The 26,248-nt window shown below is 46.5% G+C and overlaps 1 protein-coding gene across 1 annotated transcript in view; it reads right to left on the minus strand.

Annotated features, from left to right (window-relative positions):
- Positions 1 to 292: 292 nt before the first annotated feature.
- Positions 293 to 26,248, minus strand: part of LOC132586220 (collagen alpha-2(IX) chain-like) — a 77,893-nt gene continuing 51,937 nt past the window's right edge. Inside the window, exons 24-32 of the mRNA XM_060258218.1 lie at positions 18,840 to 18,911; positions 17,464 to 17,499; positions 14,462 to 14,506; positions 12,710 to 12,742; positions 11,824 to 11,970; positions 8,150 to 8,204; positions 7,366 to 7,554; positions 3,552 to 3,629; positions 293 to 1,567 (exon numbers count right to left, since the gene is read on the minus strand). Of these exons, the coding sequence (XP_060114201.1) occupies positions 1,362 to 1,567; positions 3,552 to 3,629; positions 7,366 to 7,554; positions 8,150 to 8,204; positions 11,824 to 11,970; positions 12,710 to 12,742; positions 14,462 to 14,506; positions 17,464 to 17,499; positions 18,840 to 18,911 (861 nt within the window). The 3' untranslated portion in view covers positions 293 to 1,361. The remainder of the gene's footprint in view (positions 1,568 to 3,551; positions 3,630 to 7,365; positions 7,555 to 8,149; positions 8,205 to 11,823; positions 11,971 to 12,709; positions 12,743 to 14,461; positions 14,507 to 17,463; positions 17,500 to 18,839; positions 18,912 to 26,248) is intronic.

The raw sequence follows: 26,248 nt of genomic DNA on the forward strand, positions 1-26,248 counted from the left end.
GATTATAAACTGCTCTGAGACTCCAAGTGAAGGGCAAGGTATAAATCCAATCTGTTGTTATTATTCTCTACCACAAATGTGGCCAACAGAAGCTAAATGATCCCTGAACCAAAAGGGCCCCCTAAAGAAATTCAGTTGATCCCTTAAACAGGTGTAAGATCCAGCAAATCAATCAGAAGGCTGATTAATGACCTCTCCGAAAAAAACAATCACTGAAGCTAACACAAAGTAAAGAAAAAACATTATTACAAGTTTATCAAATCCAGAAGAAGCAGATGCATCAAGTAAGTTGTCTGACATTCATTCTTCATTTTATTGTCTGATTTGAGTAGCTATTTTGTGGAAGGAAAAAAATATTGATTTTTAATATTTATAAAACAACCTTATTTTACAGAGATTTACAGCTTTGGGGAAATGACAGGCTGGCTCTGATGTATACCATTAAATAATCAACCACCAATTATCTACTAGAAAAATCCCAAAAACAATAATGTACCCCCCCAGAAAAAATAAGAAAATGTTTGGGTCGATTAATCTTTCCATACAAACACAAAGTAAAGTAAAAAGATAATGTCAATAGGTTTGCTAGAAAATGGGCTGGAACAGGAGGGCACAAATCAATGAGATAGTTAATGAATTACCTGAGGACCAATTCATAAGACGGGTTTTCAAAGTAGCAGTGTCTTCCCATAATAGGTTTAGCATGTTATTTTCACATGACAAGTAGTTGTATGAAGTATCTCTCAAGGAGGGGGAAAAAATCTGAGGTCAGCATATTGAACAAAACCCTTGCTTTTCACAGATTTTCTTTCATGTGGTAATGCGGGATTTTCCCTCACACAGCTCTACTTCACACAGACACCTCTCTGCCTGACAAGAACATAGCCAAATATGTTGTGTGAGGACTCTACTGTATCATAATGAGAATTCAGCCCAAAGATAAAAGTCAAAATGCTTTTTCCTCTCTCAGAAATTGGTAAAATGTGTGCTTCTTTTCCGGGTGGTGAAAAAAGGCCAGTGACACCCTGTATGTGTTTAAAGGAACAGCAGTCTTAAGTGCTGAGGTTCCAGGCTTGCTCACAACCTATGGCATGAATTCTGCACATGTTTAGAATTTCTCTTCAGCTTCCCATTCCCCACAATCTAATCTACTTGTAGTGGCCAACTGTCATCTTTTCATCGAGCAGAATGAACAGACAGGTTGATTCCCAACAAGGCAGATGATCCTTGTCCCCATGGAGGATTTCTTTTGGTTGGTTCTCCATTTCTTTGGTCCACAGCCCTGGTATGTTGGTCCTTTAAGGTCAGTGGTGGAGGTTTCGCCAACTTAAATTTAAAAGGGAGTTCTTCCTTGACTAAACTCAGTACGAAGGTCCTTTGACAGCACCTGGTTCAGTCAAGCGGGCTGAAGCATATGCAGAGGCACCTAAGCAGGCTGCAGCCTCACAGAATCCAGGAAGTCCAGGAGGCCCTGGTAAGCCAGGACGTCCAGCTTCTCCTGAAACACCTGGAGAACCTCGTTCACCATCTTTGCCATTGATGGCATGGCCAGGATGTCCAGGGAGACCTAGAAGAACAAAATGGATGAGTTCTTGTGTGCCTTCCAAAACATATTATCTCACTTCCTCCGCCACCTCTAAGCACCACCCATTGTGATATCACTTCCTGCAGAAACCACAGCTTGTCTGGAAGATGGAGTCAGTTCATCATCACCCGATGGACCCCTGAGCCAGCTCCTACATTCTGTAGGAGCTGGAACGCCATGGCCCCTTTTTTGCAATCTCAGCCTCTACCTGCACCGATACAACATTTTAATATGAACTGGTTATATGAAGACGCTCCCAGTCATGCAATCCACCCCCGTGCTAAACAAAGAGGAGAGAGCCCATCACATTGCTGGGACCTGTATTAAACTGCATTGCTTTCCAATTCTGTAGTCCACCTTAAGTCTCAGTGAGAAAGGTAGACTACAAGTGAATTCAGTAAGGAAATAAATACATACCTAGTAATTATCATTTGCTTTTAAGTCCTAATATGTAAACTAGACTGATACTAAGCTCTTATTGGACCCCCTTTAAGGACTTTCAGGCCTAGAAGTTGAACCACTGTAGGCTTTAGAACTTCCCTTCACTCTCTTATCACAAACTTTGCCAGACTGACAGATTCCCATGTGAAGTTGCCGCATCCTGAGCAGAACCCTTGGATCTACCCAGGTCAGTTTTGTCTTCTGTGACTGGCAAGGATTCTCAAGATGGAGACCTTTCCCATCATCTACTACCTGAGCCTTTCAGCTGGAGATGCTGGGGATTGAACCTGGGGCCTTCCGCATGAAGAGCTGATGCTGTATTCACAGCCCCAGCCCCTAAATGTGAACTCATGGAGCTGCCTGCCATTGAATTAGACCATTGGACTATCAAGGCCAGTCTTTTCTACTCTGAGTGGTAACGGCTTTCTAAGATCTCAGGTCAAGGGCTTTCGCATTACCTATTACTGACCTATTTGACTGGAAATTTTGAGGATGGTAATAGGGACTTTCTGCACATCAAGCAGGTGCTCTACCACTAAGCCGTGGCTTAACGCTATAAACAGTACATAACCGACATCAGCCCCTGCCTTAGATACTCTACCATTGGCTTCTGTTGAGCAAGCTAGGTCTTCAGCTTGCCTGACCCTTCTTCTCCCAGCTTGCACACTTCTTCCCCTGCTTCCCCAGACCACAGTGCTGTTACCCCGGATGCCTTGCAACCAAACTCACTCATTATTGCCCCTCTGTTGACCCAATCTTGGCACAACTTTTTGGTCCACCGTCCAAAATTCCAGCTTGAGATGGGATGCTCCATGCTACATTCCCACTGCCCTGCTAACTCTTTCCTTCATGCTTCCTTGGCACAAAACCCCACATTTGCTATGGAGGGAAACTCAGAAAGCTCCCCAACACTTCTGTTTTCTGTTGAAGTGCCTCTTCAACTGAGCACAAAGACCATGAGGACACGGCTGCGTAGTGCGTAAAGATGCCCTCTGATACTTTAACAACCAGTCCTCTTTTTCTCTCCCCAAACACAGCAAACCATTACAAGTTGAACCAGAGCATTGCTGCCTCCTCCTGATAGGTTCCAGCATTCTCCTCTCTCAGGAGATGGCCCCACAGAAGGAAAGGCATCAAGGCTCAAGCCTTCTCCATCCCAGGGAGGTTGAAGGGAACCAGCTGCTAAGTCACAGAGTGGAATTACTCTGAACTCTCTGCTGGCTGCTTACATTCCGCCATTCCCCTCCTAAAGCAGAAACTCTCATCTGCCTCAGGGCACATGAACAGCCACAACTATCTGTGTTCACTGGCCAAGGGTCCCTTTAAACACAGCATCCCAATTGAAACAAAACTACAGGCACTGTGCTATGTGTTCATGGCCATGCCCCTGCAACATAGTAGGCCCTGCCCCTGCCAACAATATTCAAGACCAGCAGGAATCCATGAGGACAGATCACAATTTGCACGCAGGAAAACATCCCACAGCATCTCTGCCCCTCTTAGTTCACCACAGCAGGGATCTTACCTGGGATACCTGGTGGCCCTGGCATCCCTTGATGTCCACGCCCGGGTTCTCCTCGCTCTCCTTTCTCGCCCCTCTTTCCTATAAGTTTAGAAGGGAGAAAAGCCAGAGAGAGTTTGATGGCTACAGATGTGCACTGCGGGAAGGATGATTTGGCTACTGCTTTATTTCAGATATTTCCGTCTCCCATTTCCACTGACAACATTTCTAAGCTGGCTTCTAGTAATCAGTAAATATACAACCTCATGACAGCAAACACATAAACCGATAAAGCAGGAGTTTGCAATCAATAGTAATAGCAAGAGGTGTAAAGCAGCAAGAAAGCAGTCGATTGGTAAAATTCTCAGGCAGATAAAAGAGGTTTCAGCAGGTGCCCAGTGAATATCTCGGGAAGGTCATTTTGCAGTGGGGATACTTCCTTTTAAAAATGTGGCTACATCTCAGACATTCACCCGCCTGACTTGAGAAGGCAGGGGACTTGTATTCAAGAGTGATTTCATGTAACTAGCAAGTTCACAAGGGAGCCAATGGTCCTAGAGATATGCCAATCCCAAATCATATGTAAATAAGTGCTGTCAAGTTGCAACTGACATACAATGGCCCCAGCAACCTCACAACAGCAAACAGGGTTTCCAAGGCAGGTCAGAAGCAGAGGTGGTTTGCTATTGCCTTCCTCGGCACAGTCTTTCTTGGTGCTCCCCCTTCCAAGCACCGACCTCTGACATGATCAGGCTCTGCTCTGCTTTCCTTTCCTCCCTTCCAAACCATAAATGGCTTCAAAGGTTTTTTTAAAAAGCACTTTAAATTGTGCCAGGCACAAAATGGTAGTTGTGTTCCTATCCCTTGCTCTTTGGATAACGGAAGGGTGAAGGCACTTCGGCAGGGGGCACTTCTTGGCTCCTTCCTAAGAAGATGGAACTTCCTCTCACAAAGTAAAGTTCAGCTTTGGAAGACACCACCTTCCCCCTTCATTGACAGTTCTTCTCAGAGCTGGAGGGGGAGGGGGATCTGCAGCAATTTTACAGAAGCATGGCGGGGGGGACACTGTGGGGGAGAGGAGGAGAATTCAGTTCCTTGAGAGCCTCCATTTCTACTTAAAACTAATAATAGGTTCCTAGCCTCAGGAACTGCACAGTTCTTAAAAGTGGGAGCCAAAATCCCAGAAGCCCAAGGGGAGGAGAGGCTAGACAGGAATCCCAGGGGACAGAGATGGTGTTTCAGGTTCCTGATGTAGTGCCTGCCCTTTCACCAGGATAAGCAAAACAATAATAAATGACACAAAACATTACTCAAACATACTCAAAATAGGGATATTGGCTGTTTATTTCATTACATATACTTAACCCATTTTCACTATATTTTATTGTATTGTTTTTCCTTTTTTTCTAATGGCAAACTAGAATGTTTACATGTTAAAAAGTAAATTAGGTGGACAAGAACTTCACTATCCAGTGTATTTCTCTTTTAGATGTACTGACATACTCAAATAGGGATATTGGCTGTTATCCTATTACCTATATTAAACCCATCTTCCACTATATTTTAATGTATTTTTCTCTTCATGGCAAACTATATGTATGTTACATGTTAAAAGGTAAATTAGTTGGATGGGAAAAACTTCGAAGAAAGAAATGTCCTCTTTTTGGCCCAGGCTTATAACAATAGAGTGATTAACAGACATTCTCACATTTTGACATATTACTGTTTTATGCTCATGCTACCCAGATCAAAGGTTTGCTCAATTTGTTAATTTTACTATTCTGACATTGGATTTTAAATTTGTACCATTTTGTATTCTAAACCTCTGCCTACCAGCTATATGTAGGTCTGCTCAATGAACCTGATTCCTTGTCTGATGACGTGTGTTTAGAGCACACGAAAGCGTACACTCTGAATAAAACTTTGTTGGCCTTAAAGGTGTACTTGACTCCTTCTACTTCAGACCATCAGGGCTGCCCACTTGGATCTGACACAAAACAGTAACTGTTGCAAAATGAATGACGCCATGTTAAGGGAAACCGGGTGAAAGCTGCAAGGTGGTTACAGAATCTGGTGTTTTCTTTTTTTTAATTGGCCTAGTTGTGCCCCTACCACAGCAGCAGGCCCCTTTTGTCCTCAAAGCCCAGAAAACCACAGATGGCAGATCTGGCAGGCTGCCACAGAGACCTGAGGGTGCTTGCCCATGACTGGTTATAAGAACATAAGAGAAGCCATGTTAGATCAGGCCAAAGGCCCATCCAGTCCAACATTCTGTGTCACACAGCAGCCAAATATATATGACTGGTGCCACAGCAGCCCACATGACAACCTGCCAAGCCCCTGTCAACACCCTCCCTGTCTGTCCCATTCCAGCACAACTCTCACTAATGACAGCCACCCTAGAAAACTGACAGTTCGAGGCACTGGATGGGGGAAAGGGAGGGGAAATGGGCAGACAGGAAGGTACTAGGGAGAGAATGGCTTTGCTTGTGGGGTGTCTCCCAAGGGATCCTGAGAACAGCAATCTTTTCTAAGGCTATTTATTAATTTAGTACACTTCTGTACCACTTCTTCTGGAACATGCCGCAGGCAGCTAACAATACAGACACACCCATTCAAACTCCATGATAACCAGTATAGTAACAATTTAAAAAATAAAACAGCATCCCCAGTGATAAACCATCCCAAAATTAGCAGTTATAAAACCATCCAGATGCCACAGCAAGAAATAAAACAATCCCAAAAGCGGATCCTAAAAGTGTCGGCATTAGGCAGGAATGAGGCCATCAAATACTGAAACACATGGCGTAAAACTTCAGTTAAAAACAGGATTGTTTTTGAAGGCAATCAGGTGAGCCTCAAAGGGGAGAGCAAGACAGAGATGAGGCCACTGCCAAGAAAGCCTTGTCTCTAGTTGTTGCACGCCTTGCCTCTGTGGGCTTGGGATGAAAACCTGAACCGGCCAACAGGGCAAATCAGGTATCCTGGTGCCATACCTCTTAGGCATACCTCTTTAACTGTTCCCAAGGAAAAAAATAGAGGCCCCTGGCTGCTTCACAGAACTACATTTCCCAGAATACCTTGCAAGGGAAACCAGGAGAACTAACCAGTTGAAGCCTAGCTTTACAATGATCTTGTCCCATGCTGAGCTTAGCTTCTTGGGACCCCAACACATCCACCCCAACCTCTCCCCTTTCTTAAATTCATTTTAACATTTCATGGCTAAATGCAGGCACAGCCCCAAAGAGCTTGCATGCCCTCTTCTTTCCCTGAGCTTCCCTTGGTTTTTCCTCCTTCATGTTCTGAAGTCATTTTTCTTGGCAATCTCAGAATCAGACATGAGGGCCTGAGCTGGGGTTTCTGCTTCTGAGTTCAAAGGGCAACATGATCCAGTACGGTTAGCATGAGGCATGCAACAGAGAAGGAAGCCATGAGTGCAAGATGGAGAGGAGGAGCACAGGCTGGTTTATTCACCATCTTCAAAAACGATGCCATGGCCCTGGGTGAGCCTTCTCCCAAGTGCCCATTGCCTGCCATCACTTCAAGCATTGGCTGGGGGGTAATTTTTTCAAAAAAAGCAGCATTGCCAACATAGTGAGGTGACATCACTTCCTGGGAAAACCAGAAGTGACAGCAGGTAGGTCTAGGTAATAGAGTATCTGATGATTCCTAAAGCTACTGCCAGCACTGGGTTTTCCTGGAAGTGATGTCATCACGCTGTGATGATGCCCTCCCCAACCCTTCCACCAATTGATGGACCTAGGTAATCCTAGGTTAGAAGGAGTGTTGGAACCCTGTAGAAGTCTAGCTGGATTTCCCTACAGGGAAATAGGCTTACCTTTGGGTCCAGTGTTACCAATCTGCCCCACAGTCCCGATGATTCCTGGGATGCCACGAGCGCCAGGGTGGCCATGTGGCCCTTGGTGACCAGGAGGCCCAGGGGGACCAGGAGGCCCAGGAGGTCCCATTACACCTGTGCCACCCAGGGAGGCTCTTTTAGCACTCACGGCCAATTCGGCCAGTTGCTCTGAATGGCAAAGAAAGAGAGAAGTTGCAAGGCATACTCCCCTCCTGATTCAAGACAAACAAAACACCCTTTGTGCCCAATACACAGTTGACTTCTGGAACTCCCTGCCACAAGATATGTTGATGGAGGCTGGTTAACAGACACTTTATATGTTCAAACAAAATAAAGTGGTGATGTTTTGCCCAGAAGAGACCCACTCCAGGCTCCAGGTAAAGAGAATGGTATGTATGTTCTGAAAGCTTCCTCATGAGTGGCTTACAAATCCCTTCCCTTCCTCTCCCCACAACAGACACCCAGGTAGGTGGGGCTGAAAGAACTCTGAGAGAACTGCTCTTGAGAGCACAGCTCTTTTGAGAATTGTGACTGATAGTCACCCAGCTGGCTTCATGTGAAGGAGTGGGGAATCAAACTCAGCACTCTGCCTCTGATTATCTGGTTCCAGGGGACAACTAAAGAAGGAGGGGAGGGCTGTCATCTTTATGTCTTGCTTGTGGGCTTTGCAAAGTGCTGCCAGGGCTCTGCAAGCAGAATATGCTAGCCTGGAAAGGTCCTGGGTATGACCCAATAGGCCTCTTATGTTCTTTTGGTACCCTACCTTGCAACATTTTCAGGACCACGTCGATAATGTGCTGATCTCCTGTATCCCTACCCTGCAGAGGCAAAAAAGAGACATCTTGTTCATACATTGCCAACATAGCACTTATTGCATTTTTTACAGCCCCCAAAGCAGCTTACAAAAATAAGTGATATAGTTTAATAAGGGGTGCCTCCTTTTCCTCTCAATACCCAGCACTGGGCTCCTTGCTCCCTTCCCATCCACCCCCCAGTCATACTGGTCTTCTCCATGTCCCAGGGGGAAAAGGGAAGGGGCAGGGACAGCAATATGATCAGCACAGTAATCAATAAACCAACAGGTGGGCAAAATGATGCATCATGGTGGTAATCGTGACTCAGCACACTTTGCCGGGGGGGGGGGGGGGAGTCCAAACTGGGTGACCCAAAAGATCACATCTTACCTAAAATTCATTGTGCATGTGATTACTTAGTCTACATAATGATTTTTGTTTCAGCTAGGCACAAAGAGAAGCAGATGGGCAAGAATACTGAAGAGTGGGCAGTTTGCTTGCCCCTTTTGCTTTTCCAAGCAATGCCTATGTGTTGTCTTATTTTCGCATTCATAAGATCTAGAAACTTTCCCTTTTTGTTGTTGTTGTCTTTTCCAAAACAATACAAGCTTTTGAATTCTCCAAAACTCTTCACCAGGCTTCACCATTTTTTTTTTTAAAGAGACAAGGGGAAGATGTTCCAGGCCACAATCTCAAGTCTATGGTCTGCATGCTCTCTAAAACACCAAGCTACTTTGCAAGAGATAAAATAGTGCTGAATGGAGCTGTTTACCCTGTCACCTTTGGTTCCAGAGGATGAAAGAGAATGGAAACATCTGATCGTATAGTTTTTATTTCAAAAACCCTGACCTAGATAGCCCCAGTCTAGCCCGATCTCATCAGATTTCAGAAGCTAAGTAGGCTCGCCCCTGGCTAGCATGTGGATGAGAGACCTCCAAGGAATATGAGGATTGTGACACAGAGGCAGGCAATGGCAAACCACCTCTGAACATCTCTTGCCTGGTATGCCATAAGTCAGCTGTGACTGGATGGCAAAAAAAGATTTTTGCAGTACTTGGCACAGACCATAAGGGGGTGGTGTGGTCTTATTTATAATATCCAAAATGCCCACAGCAGGATTGTGGCACAAGAGCAAAAATTGATTCAGTGGTCTATGATAGAATCTTTCCAGTCTCTTTCCAAAGCTCATAGGTACCACACAAGAACCCATGTTGGGTTGGGGTCACAATGCCCGTGGAAGGAGTTTCAGCCTTCCACCCCTCACCCCCCACCCCACCACAGTTTCACTAATCAAAGCTGACCTATCTCTGCTCTTATTAGCCTTGGAGAGAAAAAGACCCTCTCTTCACACATTTTTAGAATTCTAGTCTAGAGCTCCTAAGATCATAAAAGTGCAAGTATTTACTTCTATCACATTTTGTATCTCCCTTCCTCTAACAAGCCCAGGGAGGTGCACAGGGTTTCCCTCCTCCATTTTCTTTTTACAACAACACTATAAGGTCAGCTAGGCTGAAAGAGTGACTGGTCTGAGACTATCCTGTGAGCTTTGTGGCAGAATGAAGATTCAAACCCGGCTCTCTTCAATGCTAATCTGACACTTTATCCACTACACCATGCTGGCTCAGACTTGATTAGATTTGCAAAACTGTGCAAGGATGGAATGGTTAAATTCTTCTGTCCCCACTCCTGTGCTGTGGGTCCAATGTGAATAGCAGAGGGTGCATGCAGTTGCCATTGGCCTTTAAAACATTGGGAAAATGCAACAGAAATTTCCTCTTTTGCCTATTTGTCTCTCTCCCAAACCCTTTGAAATTGGGACTGGGACCTTTAGCCCAGGTGCTGAATTTACTGGAATCATCTGGCAGACCAGCTTCTGTTGCTTCTCAAACTTCTGCCACTCTTCTTAATCCATATTGGAGAAACTCTTGCATCTGAAAAGGTTTTGAATAAGCTACCTTCTAAGAACACCCCCTTTCCACACACACACACACACTTGTAATTTACATGAATCACTAATCTTGGCATGCCTTGTGACTGGAAACCCAAAGCAGTGGATCTATGCAGAGACACAATGGGCTGCCTCTTGTGCAAGCAGGTAATTCTGCTGCCTTTCTGTATCAGGAAAGACTGAAAAAATGCACACAGCCCAGAGACATGGCAATGTGTTCCCCTGCTGCTGGAGGCAAAACCAGATATGTGAATCATTCAGAGACACAGTAGGCAACCTCTGTTATGAGCTACTTTTAGGCCTGCAGTTTTTTAAAAAAAAATTCATTGGCTGCTTTATCATAGCCTAATTTCAGCTATTTTTGTGACCCATCAGTTTCTTCTGGCATGCTTTTTGGGAATCACATTTTAAGGCTGATAACAGATGAGCATTTTGGGCCAGATTGGAGGTATCGCAAATTGGGCCAGCCCAAAAAAAGTTGTCCAGAAGCCTTCACACGCTTCCTCGCAAGCCGTCCCCATCCTGTCCATGGGGCAATACAGGCGCAATCAGATGGCTGTCGTGCACCATCCCCGTCGCTCAGTTTGGTTTTTTTCCCCTTATACAATTTTAGTGGTCATGCGCATGCTTGGGGTGGCTTGGTGGCTTCACACCATCAAGGCACCTCACTTGCACCCTTTCACTTCCAGATGGCAAGGAGGTGACTAGTGTTCGGCTCAAAAATTTGCTACCACTTTTGGAAGTGGTAGTTTTTAGAGCTGCACTGTGGAGGCCGCAGGACAGGGTGAGTACAAGATGAGGACGGGCAGCAGATGTTTGTGTGTGGAAGGATTTTTCTGGTCAATTTCTAAGGCATCTCTGAGTCGGCCCAAAGTGCCAGTTTGTAAGCAGCCTAAGTGTCTCAAATGTCTTACAGATCTTAATGGATTCATCTTCCCCACAGCCCTGCCAAGAAGGCTAGCTAGAGGACCAAGCTAGACAAGAGGTGATTTGGTTCTTCTGCAGGACTTTAAAGACCAATTAGCTGTCCAGGTAAGTGGCTCTGAAGATGAGAGAAAGGTTGCTGAGGGAGAGGAGAAGGTGTTCAACTCTTTCCTCCCCATCTCTTCCATGATTTAAATAGCCCTTTCGTTGTGTTAGCTCTGATCCGAAATATGGATTTGTCTATTTGGGCTGAGAGAAATTTCCTCAAGCCAAATACGACACTTTATGGCTCAGCAAGGATTTGAACTGAGGTCTCCAGCAAACCAGCACTGCATTCAGCCCCAACGAATGTGAGTGATGGATTTTAAGGGGAACTTTTTGTCTTGCTGGCAGAATTGTATTTTTGGAAGGTTCTGTTCTAATTGCAGTTACCTCCAACCTGGGACTGGCAAGTTGAGGGCAGTCAACAGAGGGCATTTTTATCCCTTCTGGGCATGGACTCATGCATTGGGTCTCACATTGGCATCAAGACCCTGCCCCCACAATGAGATGGGAAGAAACTGGAACCCTCTTCTGACCATTCTTCACAGAGGTGGTTGTGGACTCAGAACCACAGAAGACAAACACTGTTTTCCAGGCAGTTAAATTAGGCAAGTTCACAGATCACTGCTAGTATTCTAGATGACAAAAGCGACTGTTTTTTTTATCCTAAGTCCAGTGTACCACATGGCTTTTTCATTGGCAGGATGGAGCATTATGGGATTTACTTACTGGGGCACCCTGAGGCCCTGGCATTCCAGGTACACCACGCTCCCCACCAAGCCCCCGAGGACCGGGAGGTCCAGGGAACCCTCTGACACCAGGCGCTCCAGCATCCCCAGTAGGTCCAGGAAAACCAGACTCTCCACGGACACCTTGCTGTGAAACAAGAGGTGTTAGTAAGAAGAGGCCTCTTTTCAAATATCTCACATGCCCTTTGTGCACTGGAGATATACTGCACCATAAGAAGACGCTCCCAGAAAATTCTTTATGCACTGAATCAATAGAACCCGTATTGCCACATTGGCTATTATCAGTGATTCATCCAGGTCTATGTTCTATGTTTCAACAACCTGGCAGGCACTACTGAGGGTTTAATATACAGAGCACAAGATAAAATCTATCAGACCATACAAGTCATCAACATACAACAGCCCCATAAGCTGACCAAGGGTTTTAATTTTTGATTATCATGGCTAATAAACACTTTCTCCTGTATACCCATCAAATTGATTTTTGGAACTGTTTGAAGCAGCCACTGCAACCTCTTGTAGCAATGAGTTCCAAGGTCACTGACTCACTGTGCAAAGTAATATGGTCTTTTGCCTGCCAGCTGTCCCTTCTTTGTGGTGTGCTTGCAATCCAAGGGAGTGGAAATGCTGCTGCTTTATTCATTCACTCCACGCACTATTTTCCCCACTTCATTTTGGAAACTTCTCGCATATCCCTCGGAGAGACATGTTCTTCTGTGCTAACCCCTCCCTAACATCATTGCGCTTGTCTTCACAAATCTTCAGAAGGATTAAATGAAGCCTTTTGTTTATGTAAAGATTTGTACCCTCCTAACTCGCAATGCTGAAGTCAGCGCGTATTTACATTCTGCTTTGCAAATAATCACCTGTCCTTTGGGTCCCGGCTCTCCAGATTCACCCTAGGAATGAAAAACAGACAGTAAGCTAAGACTCACAACAAGAGCCTCACTGTTAGGAGACTTTTGAGTATTCAGAGGGAAACTATCTGCATCCCGACCATCAGTGTATCAGTAGAAAAAAAGAAAGGATCATGCATACCTCAAGGCTGAGTCATTTACAAAAACGCTTAGTTTTACTTTTCTTGTCTAGGAAACAAGATAAGCAGTGATCTTCCTGCTAAGCCAGTTACTGACTGCCTGATTTGTACCTGACCCAAGAGTAGCTCTTGGCAGAATCGCTTTGATGGCACAGAGTGCTCACAAGCATTCCAACTGCTCAGACAGAAGATGTTAGTGCCCTGATTATTGGTGGATTATTTCTGAGGGCAAGTGCAAAAGTTTGGCTTGGGGAGGAGGCAGAACTTTTAATAAGGCCAAGGTGCAAAGTTGCTTGGAAGCATAAAGACGTTTTGAAAGCAGCTGAGGAGTGAGGAAACTTGCTTGAAGGGTGGGGAGGCTAGTGAAGTGGTAGAGGGGGCCTGTATTTCCTGTACCAGTTTGAACCAGCCAGCTATATTTTTCCATGCCTGTAAACTTTGATATCAAAGACATGTAGCAGAAGGCACAAAACTGAGGGTGCCCAGATCTCCTCTTTTTTGGAGGCCTCTCCTCTGAAAGGTTTGGGATCTACTTTTGTTCAGTCAAATCATCTAATGTGACTGTAGAGCAAAACTCCTGAGAAGCCATAAGGCTATCCCTAACTATGTGACATTAGAAGACAAGCTGCTCAAATTAGATTAAGCTATTTTGGGTGGATTCAAAGTTATGGAGCCATAAGAATGGACAAAAAGCAGGAGGCATCTTAAGAAGTTTCTATCTACAGTTAGCACCTGCACAGCAAGCAGAGATGACACTATGATGTCTTGTATTTCTCCTTAAATGTGTAAATTTGCATCTATAAGTGTAAATTAGCATACACAAATTGTGTACAATTCCCTTCTCCCTTTTGTCCACTTTTTTGGAGGGCTCTTGTCCTTTCATTTTGTTGGGCCAAACATAGATGGCCACTCTGATAAAACCCAACGAAGGTTGCCAACTCAATGTTGGGGGACATCAACAAGATTTGGTGCGGTGCCTGGGGAAGGTGAAGTTGGGTGGAGGAGACAAGCTCAGCAGAGATAGAATGCCATGAAGTCCACCCTCTGAAGTAGCCATTTTCTCCATGGGAACAGAGCTTTGTCATTTGGAGATTAGCTGGAATCCATGAAGATCTCTAGGCCCCACCTGGTAAGTTGGCTATGCAAGTACATCAAAAACAGCATTAAGGGAGAAGCCCTCCAGATAGGAAGGGAGCGGTTTTCTGGGTCACTTTATGTTTTATGGATGACAAATCACAAAACAGAAACTAAGCATCAGTCCTCAGAAACTAGGGTTGCCAGTGGCAAGTTTATCCCTTTCCCCAACAATGTCCCATGGAAATTAATGGCTTTCTCCATGTATTGAGGGCATCATAATAGCACAGGCAAATTCTGATCCTGGCATTGCCCAGCCACCACTGAGATCATGGCAGAGATTTCTGTTCATTCTGTACAATCCTTGGAACAGTTACTTTTTCCAGGGAGAGGAAGGGACAAAGGAACCAGCCCATGGTTGGATTTCACTCAGCTGAGTACTTTTCCCCCACTGAATGCTACCTGCCAGCTCAGATTGGCATCAGCAAGCCCAGCAAGATCCTCTTACCTTCTCTCCTTTCTCCCCAGGCAGGCCTTCGACACCAGGATCTCCCTGTGAGGAAAGAACAGAGTGCCAAATAAAAATCTGCCTTGTCTAGCTAAAGAAACCCCTTCCTCTTCTGCCTGACTGTTCTATTCCCACATGTCTGGCATATCTATATGTCCTGAACCACCCCAGGAGGGTTTATTTCTCCCTGCCAAGGATTCTGCCAAGGGACTTTGCCCCAAAGCTTGCTCCCCCGTGGAATCAGGGCACACTGGATAAGCAGCCATGAGTGCCGTTTGCAGAATCATTTTAATAAAAGAGGCCAAAACATCTGAAGTCTGCAAGCCACGAATATGCAATATTTAGTATTACTACTACAAATAATAATAAATGTTGTTTTTATTTTATTTTGGGTTTACTTGGGTTTGTATTTTTTATTTAAATGCTAAGTGCCTGCAAAGAAGTGCAGGAGGAGTAAGTCACTGGGAAAACTCCCTCTCTGGGACAGCAAAATCTCTAGAATCAAGCAGGCTGATTTCTCCATCTGTCTCACCATATTCCATGTTTTCACTTTTGATTGACATTCAGCAGCCTTCAGCACTCAACTGGGATGAACCCTGCTGATCCGTCTCATGTATGCTGGTGCTTCCCCCTTCCTTCCCCGCCCCTGTGCAAGGAGTCTTCATGCGTTGGGGGAAACCACCACCATACATGGGACAGAAACATGGGCTCCAGCCCTCTGTTCATTCTGGGAGGACAACAGGCATGCCCAGCACTTGCCATGCCTTTTTTTGGGGGAAGGGTCTCCCCTCTCCTCCCTTTTAAAAATTTACAAACTAATTTCTTTAGCATGTCAAAGAAGTCTTCACAGTATGCTGAAGCCTCAGCTGTTGTTCTTGGTGGCCCTATTTCATTGCTTTACTGACAGAACCCAACCATCAAGTTTGTTATGAGATGAAAAACCTTTACCTAAGACCCCAGAGAGCTGCTACCAGTCTGAGGAGGCAATACTGACCTTGACGGGCCAATAGTCTGAGTCAGTATAAGACAGCTTCGGGCACTTTTATGAAAAATGTTTCTATCCCACATTTCCCAGTTGATCAAGGCTGATTAACACCAAAACTCAAGGCATACAAAAATAACAAGAATTAAGGGGTTTTTTTAAAAAAGGAGAAGGTAAATGAATGAGCCAAAAATGTAATGCAGCAAAATCAAAACACATTTAAAATCAGCAGCAAAACAGCTGTTGCGCCAGGTGGCTGATCTCAGCATATTCGCATGAAGCCATCAAATTGTCAAATGAAAATCATGTCACAGACCATCAGGATAAAGACTGGCCAGAATTCCAAATTAAAGAGAAAAGCCTGGCATTTTTAATGAGCCTGCTTCGACAGGGAGGGCGGAATATAAATCCAATAAACCATAAACCAAGGTGTGATGGGGCCAGGCGGGCCTCATGTGGGATAGTCCTACTTCCAGTCTCCCCTCTTTAAGCAGGACAAGGGCAGAGAAAGGCTGCAGGAGAGGAAGGCTCCTAGGGGAGAAGGACCCACAGATCAGCTGGCCCCAAATCACATCAGGCTTTAAAGGCCAACATCAGGGTTTTGTCTAGTCTTGTTTCAGGTTTATACTGTGGAAATGTTGCAAGTAAAGGAATAAAATACTATTTATTTATTACATCCCTATCCAGGTTCCCCACAACAAATAAGGCCTAAAAATTGAGCCTGACAACTGATATCTGGGATGTTGTACATTACTCTTTCTGGCTTATAGAAACTCCTGCTGGCTACTAAGATTTGCAACACACACACTCCTCAATAAAGTGAAGATGGAGGTCCTGTACCTGAGTTGGGGAGCAGTTGGATTGGGACCTGGACTATCCATCCTGGATGATGCAGTGTTTGTGCCTTCCCAGAAGGTGAGAAGCCTGGGGGTAGTCTTGGATGCCTCACTCTCTATGGAGGCCCAGGTCACTGTGGTGGCCAAATCTGCCTTTTATTACCTTTGGCAGGTTAGGCAACTTGCACCCTACCTCTCTCCCCAGGACTTGGTTGCAGTGACCCATGCAATGGTCACTTCCAGACTTGATTACTGTAACTCAGTCTATGCAGGCTTGCCCTTGTGGCTGACCCAGAAACTCCAGCTGGTGCAGAATGCAGTGGAGCTGTTGATGGCATTGCCTTTGCAGGTGCACATTTGGCCAGCGCACCACCAATTGCACTGGCTACTGGTTGAGCACTGGATCTGCTTCAAGGTACAGACCTTTAAAGCCTTGTGTGGCCTGAGACCAACATACCTGAGGGACTGCCTCTCCTCATAGGTGCCGGGGAGGGCCGGGTGCTCTAAGGAACAAGATCTTCTGGTTGTCCCTGGCCCAAAAGGCATCCACTTAGCCTCAACCAGGGCCAGGGCTTTCTCTGCCCTGGCCCCAACCTGGTGGAACCTGCTTCGCCAGAATCAGGGCCTTGTGGGATTTACTACCCTTCCGCAGGGCCTGTAAAATGGAGCTGTTCTGCCAGCCTTTGGTTGAAGCATATAAAAAGACCTTAGCCCCCACCCCACCCTTTGCTGACACTGAAGTATCATCTCATGCAGCCCAATTTATAAAATCTGGAGACCAATCATCCCAGCTGGAAACCCTGTGTTCTGTAAATTTATTGGGTTTTTAAAAAATGTTACTTATACTGATGTCTTATATGTTTTTATTCTTGTGTTGTGATCTGCCCTGAGCCCGCTTGTGGGGAGATTGGAATATAAATTTGAATCATAAATAAATAAACAAAACAAACCCTATTCCTTCAGAGCTTACATGGATCTCCCAAGGGTGCTGATCCTGGTGCACACCTGCTTAGCATGCTATGCTCCTCACTGAACCACTGGAATGCAAAGGATAGCAAGTAGGCTTGGACAAACAGCACCCAGGGCAGCTGGTAATTCTCCAGTCATTCTAAGCCAGCTGACCTCAAAAAAGAAAGAAATATACTTTTTTCAAAAAAGTAAAATAAGCAAGCACGGATACTTACAATGTCACCTTTGGACCCAATTTTCCCTGGGAAGCCCTAGATGTTGGAACAAAAAGATATGACAATTTAGGAGAAGTGGCACTTATTACAAGCTCATTCCCTGCCACAAGGCTCGTTAGTCTTTAAGGTGAGACTGGACTCTTGCTCTTTTCTACTGCTACAGACAGACTAACACAGCTACCCGTCTCAATCTATCTTACTACAAGACCATATGCAAGTTTCTACGAGGCCATTTTGTCAAGCCTATCATGCCAAGGAGGAAACGCAGCCGCCAGTCTCACAAAGATCCACGTTTGCTATCCAGGCTGTAAGCCCTGTGGGAGCAGGCACCCTTCAGCATGGGGAAACTCTCTGCCCAGCAAGTAGCTGGTGTGTGAAGCAAGTGTCAAGCCTTTAAGGCCACAAAGATATTTCAAAAAATTATGCCTCCCCTTTCTACCACAACAAAAAATGCAAGCTAGTGACCAATTTACTAAGAAGTATGTAGAAATCAGTCCAATAGTCCAAAACATGTATATTCAAGTCTCAAAGTAGTGTGGTCACAAGCCAATTGATTAAGTACTTATTTCTTTCCAGTCTTCATCAGACCTAGGACCACTAACAAAAGAAAATATTACACAAAAATATCAGAAGGACATTCAGACACCACCAACCCTCTTCCAGTGAAAAAATATCAGAAGGACATTCAGACACCGCCAACCCTCTTCCAGTGAAAAAATATATTTTCACCGGTGGTGGTGTCTGAATGTCCTTCTGATATTTTTGTATAATATTTTCTTTTGTTAGTGGTCCCAGGTCTGATGAAGACTGGAAAGAAACAAGTACTTAATCGATTGGCTTGTCACCACACTACTTTGGGACTTGAATATACATGTTTTGGACATTTGGAATGATTTCTATATACTTCTTAGTAAATTGGTCACTAGCTTGCATTTTTTGTTGCGTAATCCATTATAGTGACCGCTCTCAGACTGTATTCTATTCCCTTTCTACCAGGCACAGGGTGTGTGTGTGTGTATAAACAAAAACCACAGTATTCATATTTCCTTGCTGCATAACCTGGCACAGAATGTTAATAACCTGAGCAATTTCAGCATGGAAAATATGCAACCCTGACTTTGGCCACTAGTGCCCTATGAATCAAACCTCTCCCCTCAGTGGTTTTTTTTTTTTTTGATCCTGCACTAATACTTTCTAATGATACCTTATGATGGTTAATCCCATCTATGCAAAAGTTGCCTATTTCTGCAAACCTGCCCAAGTTGCAGATTTGTTTCCTCTTTTTTTGAGACTCTTGGACTTGCCAGCCATACTGGGTTTCTCCTTTCATGTCATCTAATGTCATTACTTTGTTGTCACTGATGCGAAGATGGTACCTTGTCACCTTTAACTCCAGGAAGACCTTGTGGGCCTGGGATTCCTGGGGGGCCCTGCTCCCCTTTAGCACCCTGCAAATAAAAGAACAAAGAGAAAACTCCTGAGAAGGAGAGAGGAACCACAGGCAAGAGGCGCCTTCCCCAGGTGGGAATCTTTCTGGTAAAGCCAAGGAAAGTGAATCACAGAAACTGCCACCTTCACAAGTCTCCCTAAGGTTGGTCACAGGTTATGTGCCAGCTTGCTGCATGTTAGCATATAGACAGAGGTGGCTAAACTGTGGCTTGGGAGCCACGTGTGGCTCTTTCACCCATATTGTGTGGCTCTCAAAGCCCCCACCACCCCATCAGCTGACTTGGAGAAGGTATTTGTCTCTTTAAATCACTTCTCCAAGCCAAGCCAGCCAGTGGCTTGGAGAATGCATTTAAAAAGTTGTTTTCTTTCCACCTCTCCCTACCTCCTGTCCATCTATTTTCCTTCCTTCCTTCCTTCCTTCCTTCCTTCCTTCCTTCCTTCCTTCCTTCCTTCCTTCCTTCCTTCCTTCCTTCCTTCCTTCCTTCCTTCCTTCCTTCCCTCCCTCATTTGACATTCATATGCAGCTCTCAAACATCTGGCATCTATTCTATGTGGCTATTCGTTAAGCAAATTTGGCAACTCCTGATATAGACTATGTGACTGAAGGGATATCTAAGTGCTTCTCCATGCCTTAAAAACATTCAACTAAGTCAGAACTGGAATTCACAGCAAACCTCAAACTGGCAACCTGAGAGATTTCAGGTAGGGATTCTGTCTGAGCACCACCAAAGAGAGAGATACACAGTAAGAAGTCACCTTGCACCAAATGGCTGGAGAAGAACAGAGCAATGCAGCCAGTCATGTCTGTGTGCCACCTTTCTTCCAAGAGCCAAGGGCAATGTACATGCTTCTCCTCTACTCCATTTCACCTAGGTTAGGTGGAGAGAGTGACTGGCCCATGGTCACCCAGTGAGTGTCAGGGTAGAAGGAGAATTCAAACTCAGGTCCCTGCCCAGCATTGCTTTGATCGCTACACAGTACTGATGACCAACACCCTTTGCCTTGTTATCTCTATTAACAACCCTCAAAGTAGCAAGAGTCAAACATGACAGCAGTTCCTACCGCTAAGTGATTATGGTCAAGAACAGGTCTTGCTAAGGTACCAGGAGTTTTGGCAACAAATATTTCTGATGCCCACAGGGCACAGCCTACTGATTTTTCTCTAATGTGAACAGAAGATGATGATGAAGAAGATATTGGCTATATCCGTCCCTTCACTCTGAATGGCTCACAATCTCCTTTACCTTCCTCCTCCACAACAGACACTCTGTGAGGAAGGGGGGCTTGAGACCTCTCACAGAAGCTGTCCTTTCAAGAACAGCTCTGTGAGAGCTATGGCTGACCCAAGGCCATTCCAGCAGCTGCAAGTGGAGGAGTGGGTAATCAAACCCGGTTCTCCCAGGTAAGAGTCCACGCTCTTAACCACGGTGTGGGCGAACAAAGCAGATCAGAAGAAACAATGGGATTGCTCTGACACCTCCCAGGCAGACCTTTCTTCTGCAAAGGTCTCTGGGGTTTGTTGTTCACGCATTTAAAAAACTGCAACTTTTGGCTAGCACCAGGTTGTTCATTTTCAGATGGGATGTCAAGGGGTTCTTACGGCCTCTCCTTCTCTGAAAGACAAGGGAAGGTCTATGCAAATAAATCTGCCGCAACACTTCAGCCACAGGGACTGCACTCTGTCCATGAGCTGGCATCCACCTGTGAGCTCATAGCAGGCCAAAGAGAAGGGGTGGTGGGAAGAAGCCATCAAGCTCCAAGGTCAGATCCTCAGGTTCTCAGTTATGTGAATGACTCTGGCTGAAAGCAGGGATTTTCCAACCTTCTGGGGACCAACCCAAAGGAACAGGGAAGGCTTGCAAGTTTGTTCCTTCCCAGCCTCAAAACACAAAAGTCGTTGGATGTGCTCAGAAATCCATGTGAAAACATCCATCCTTATGTTGAAGACCCTTTGGCTGCTCTTGGAAGACACTGAACCTTTTGCTTCCTGCTTATCTTTGACCCCACCACTCATTGGCTAGCTTAGGCAAGTTCACATCCTGGCTATCTTATGGAAATGCTCATGATTATAAATCCTTTGGAGGGGGGGGGGACCAGTGCTCCCTTGTGTGATTGACTGCCTTGCTCTGTTTTTAGCATTTAAACACATCAGTCTTGCATATGAAAGTATCTCACCAACTGTCCCCCATTTTCTTGCTCCTGTGTCCTCAACAGTCTATAAAATTAAGCAGCAGAAACCTTTCCCATCAGTTTATCTCCACACAGGGAAAAGCTTCACCTACAACATCACTTTGGTATGTCCAAGGCTGCAGGGTTGGGAAGAAAATGGCCGACAACCCTCGTCCCAGTCCCAGCCGAAAAAGCCACTCCAAATCTTCACAGTGCAAATTCTGGCTGTGTTACGGGAAACTTTGTTCAAGTCTTTCAAGTCTAAGATAATAATGTAAGGTTTCAACATTTAAAATAAATAAATGCAATAAATGAAATTTTGGTTAGGGTTGTCAGCCCCCAGGTTTCAGCAGGGGTTCCCTGCTTTGTGGGGCTTTGATTTGCCACCAGCCACCTGGCCCGTAGGGGAACTCCCACCCCAAACAAGGATGTTGTGCAGTGACACTCTGGTTTTGGGGCAAACTCTATGGTTTTGAAGGCAAAAAATCAGAGTTTTGCCCCAAAACCAGAGTGATGTACATGCCATTGCTAACACAATGATATCACTACCAGGTGACATCATTGTGTTAAGGTGTTGCACACAATGTCCTGACTACCCCAGAGCACCCCCCAATCTGCCCACCACAACAGCAAGGGGACTTGGCAACCCTAATCTTGGTAGCTGATAAGCAAGCTAAGTGAGAAGAAGGGAAATCCTCCAGTGACCAAAATGAGACTGAAACTGGCCTTCCCAGACTTACAGCTGCCTTTCCAAGATCAGCTAGGATTACTAGGCCTCCAGCTATGGCAGGTGGCCTCCCACTATTCTTCTGTTTTGCCTATCGCCATTCCAAGTAGTGGCAGGAAAAAAATAAAGAAAAAAGTTGCTGCTGGCCTCTGCGCTGATACATCGCTTTGGGGTACAACCTGGAAGTGACAATAGATAACTCTAGGAATCATTGGAAAGTCTATGGTACCTGGAATTGACATAGCCAACATCACAACACGCCTTTGTGCCTGCCCCAATCTTCCTGCTGGTTGCCAAGCCTGGCAATCCTATTACTAGAACACAACTTCCAGGCTGCCAGCATCCTTTGGAAGGGATAATGGCCTGGAAGAATTTTTGGACTGTGGGAACTGACATTTGCAAATTTAGCAGTATGAAAACAGACAAACCTGATACCTTGAATTTCAGACACTGAATTGTGTCTAAGCCTGCCTGGTATGCATTGAGTGCCTTGGACCCCCCGACTTGGGGCACCTAGCTGGGTCCCCTGAACCCTATGTTACCGGCCAGGACCCGTTCCTTGTACCAGGCAGCTTGGTAGAAAGGAAGAAATTAAATAACAGCAGACTTCCTGGTCAGGAAGCTCTTGGTTTGAATCTCACCTTTAACATGAGTTCACTAGGGGTGCGTTCAGACGTACCATTAGTGGTGACACAGCTCCGTCTCACTGATGGATTAAATATGTTCATCCAGACATCCACATCTGGCAATCGAGTGTCATCTGGGGTCATCCTGGCTTGCTCCAGATCAATGCTGCACTAATTTAATAGCACAGAAAGTCTGGCCCTTTTTCACAGAAGTGGCACACAATCGTTTTTTTCCTGTTTGGACAGCTCATGTGCAATACTGTCCTTTGAGATGTTTACTGCCCCTCCCACCTTTTTTTAAAAAAGCCCCAGCAGACATGAGCATGGCCAGATCATCTGGGAATGAGTTGACGCTTCTGCTTCTCCGATCAACACAGGATCGGGGGGGGGGGGCGTTATCCCACTATTCAGAACAGGAAAAAAATCTTTTTTTCAATGTGGAGGATTTCCAGATATCATTGTCACTGCCAATTTCCAGGAAAGTAGTTCCACGCAGTCCCCTGGTTTGAATCGGCAACATTAATTCCTGGAACTTCCCCCCTCCCCTGAAGTAACGTTTGATTTCCCACCTCTCAATGGTTGGGAGCATGTAAGATGGACCCCCGCCCCCAGGAATCAAATCGCGCATGCTCCAAGAAAAGAGCATGATAACTGTCATGAGCCCTGATGAGGGGGAGCTGGAAGGGTTAATAGACCTGGAAGAGTTGCCAGCCAGTTCCTCAGCTGAACAAACAGCAGCTGGCCCATCAATCACTCTCCAAGCACCAGTGTCAGCTGTTGATGATCAATCTCCTCCAAACTCTCCTCCTCCCATCTCAAGAGTTTGAAGCAGGCTCCAGAAAGAACTTTCAGAGCAAAGACATGAGGCACGCCAGTGCTTCAGATCTCTCAGTCCTGAGTTCTCGCAGAGTCACTGCCACCCAGGGAGCAGGCTGATTGAGGCTCCTATATAGCTTCCACCCAGGACCTGGTAACCTTGTAGAAGCAACAAGTCTATTCTCTGGCTTGCATCAACACTCCTTCCTAATCCTGACCTGCTTGATTTCCTTGGCACCCTGACCTTTCGGCTTTTGGATGTTGACTTCTGATTCTGGTTTGTGATTCTGCATTGGTGACTTGGCTCCTGCTTAACTTCCTGGACTTTGATCTTGGACCGGCTTTGGACTCCTGCCTGCCTGCACCCTGAGAACGTGACAGATTGCTTCCACCTACACACTCACTCCACAAGATGGATGAGGAGGCAAGCAGAGGCTCTGGGCAGCTAGCAGCCTTGCTCACTCAGGTACAGCACCTCACTCAAATGGTGGCTCACCTGCAACAGCAGCAGCAAGGCACTGTCGCTGCCCCACCCAAGTGCCCAGTGCTTCCCCCAGAGAAGTTCGCTGGGATGGTGGAGGAGTTTCTTGCATTCCTGGCACAGTGCAAAATGTATACTGAATTACGTGCCAGAAACTTCCCCAACAACAAGACCAAGGTATGCTTCATTGTCAGACTCTTAAAGGGGCAGGCAGCTAAATGGGCTACCCCCTTGCTTCTAGCCCCATTGCCCCTGCTGACTGACTACCAGGGCTTTCTGGACCATGTGACGGTGGCTTTTGCTAACCCCCAGCAAGTAGCCACTGCCAATCAGAAGATCCGGACCCTGAAGCAGGGTAGAGACTCAGTTTCCCAGTACTCCACTGAGTTCAAGCTTCTGGCCCAAGACCTGGCCTGGAATGAGGCTGCCCTCATGGACCAGTATACGGAGGAGCTGGCTGACAAAGTCTTTGATGAGCTGGCATGAGTAGACCGACTGGCCACTTTGCAAGGCCTAATCACGCTGTGTCTCCGCATCAATGGCCGCCTGGAAAGCTGCTGACAAGCGCAAAGCAGTGCCCTCAGCTGCCACTGCCACCAGTAAAAGTCCAGACCCACGTCTGAGTGGACCCCCCGACTTGGGGCACCTAGCTGGGTCCCCTGAACCCTATGTTACCGGCCAGGACCTGTTCCTTGTACCAGTCACACTCGGCTTGCCGGATGGGCGCTGGCTCCAAGGTACCAAGGGCACCCCTGCCCATGGGGCGAACCAGAGCTAGCAGCCCTCCAGGGCCGCCTGCTGCTTTGTCGACGTGGCCTTTGTGAAGCAACACCAGATCCTGGTGCAGGACAAAGACACCCCGACCCTGGTCGAAGCCATTGATGGGCGCCTTCTCCGCTCCGGTGACCCAGGAGACCCACCCTGTCACGCTCCAGATCCAACACCATCACGAACAAGTACAATTTGATGTTGCTTGCATGCCCCGCTTTCCCCTCATTCTGGGACTCTCCTGGCTCGTAAAGCACAAACCCCTCGTGAACTGGGCACAGGGAAAGCTGAGCTTCAAGGACCCTGGTCCTCATCAGGCCCAGTCGGCCACCTTGGCTGCTGCCGCCCCAGCTGCTGGTCCTCTACTTCCCCTTGCCTACACAGACTTTGCTGATGTCTTTGACGAAAAGGGGGCCGGCCAGCTCCCCCCGCACTGGCCTTATGGCTGCGCCATCGATTTGGTACCAAGGGCACCCCTGCCCATGGGGCAGCTCTACCCCATGGGCGAACCAGAGCTAGCAGCCCTGTGGGACTTCCTCGCCAAAAACCTGGAACAGGATTTCATCCGGCCATCCACGTCCCCGCTGTCCACCCCTGTTCTCTTTGTCAAGAAGAAAGGCGGCAAGCTCCAGCCCTGCAATGCCTACCAGGCCCTGAACAAAATCACCATCTGGGACCACTACCCATTGCCACTGATCCCAGAACTACTGGATCGCCTTAAGGGAGCCCAGGTCTATACCAAGCTGGACCTCCGGGGCATGTACAACTTGGTGCGGATCCGCGCAGGAGATGAATGGAAGACGGCTTTTGGAACCCACTATGGTCAGTATGAGTATCTCGTGATGCCCTTTAGCCTGACCAATGCCCCCGCCATCTTCCAAAGGCTGATGAACGACATCTTTCACGACCTGCTCGACCGCTTTGTGATCATTTATTTAGATGACATTTTAATTTATTCCCAAAGCCCCACCCAGCACGCAGGGTACGTCCACCAGGTCCTGCAATGCCTGAACGAGCATGATCTCTATGCCAAGCTAGAGAAGTGTGCCTTTGACTTAACAGCAGTCGAGTTCCTTGGCCACATCGTCTCACCCCATGGGACTTGGATGGACCTGAACAAAGTCAAGGCGATCCTGACCTGGCAGATGCTGCGGAACCACAAGGATGTACAGCAGTTCCTTGGCTTTTCCAATTATTACTGCCAGTTCATCCCTGCCTATGCCAACATAACCACGCCTCTGACCCAGCTCCTCCAGCCAAAAGAGCCATTTCACTGGACTCCAAAGGCAGACCATGCCTTCACAACCCTGAAAACCTGCTTCACCACTAAGCCACTCCTGTGTTACCCAGACCCGCAGCTGCCATTCACCATAGAGGACCAATGCTTCCAGCGTGGCCCTTGGCGCAGTGCTATCCCAGCAGGAGGAACCCTCCCAGCCGCTCCAACCCTGCGTATACTACTCGCGGCAGCTGATGCCCGCAGAGCGCAACTACACCTTCTGGGAGCGGGAACTTCTGGCCATTAAGACCGCCTTCGAGGTTTGGAGGCATCACCTTGAAGGGGCCCACCACCCTGTCCAGGTCCTGACTGACCACCAGAACCTAGAACATCTACAAACTGCTCAACACCTCACCCAGCGTCAGATCCGGTGGTCCCTCTTCTTTTCCCAGTTTGACTTCCGGATCACCTACATCCCATAGAACCAGAACCGGAAAGCAGACGCCCTGTCCTGAAAACTGGAGTACACT

Source organism: Heteronotia binoei, chromosome 17 (genome assembly GCF_032191835.1).
Source record: "Heteronotia binoei isolate CCM8104 ecotype False Entrance Well chromosome 17, APGP_CSIRO_Hbin_v1, whole genome shotgun sequence".
Taxonomy (NCBI): domain Eukaryota; kingdom Metazoa; phylum Chordata; class Lepidosauria; order Squamata; family Gekkonidae; genus Heteronotia; species Heteronotia binoei.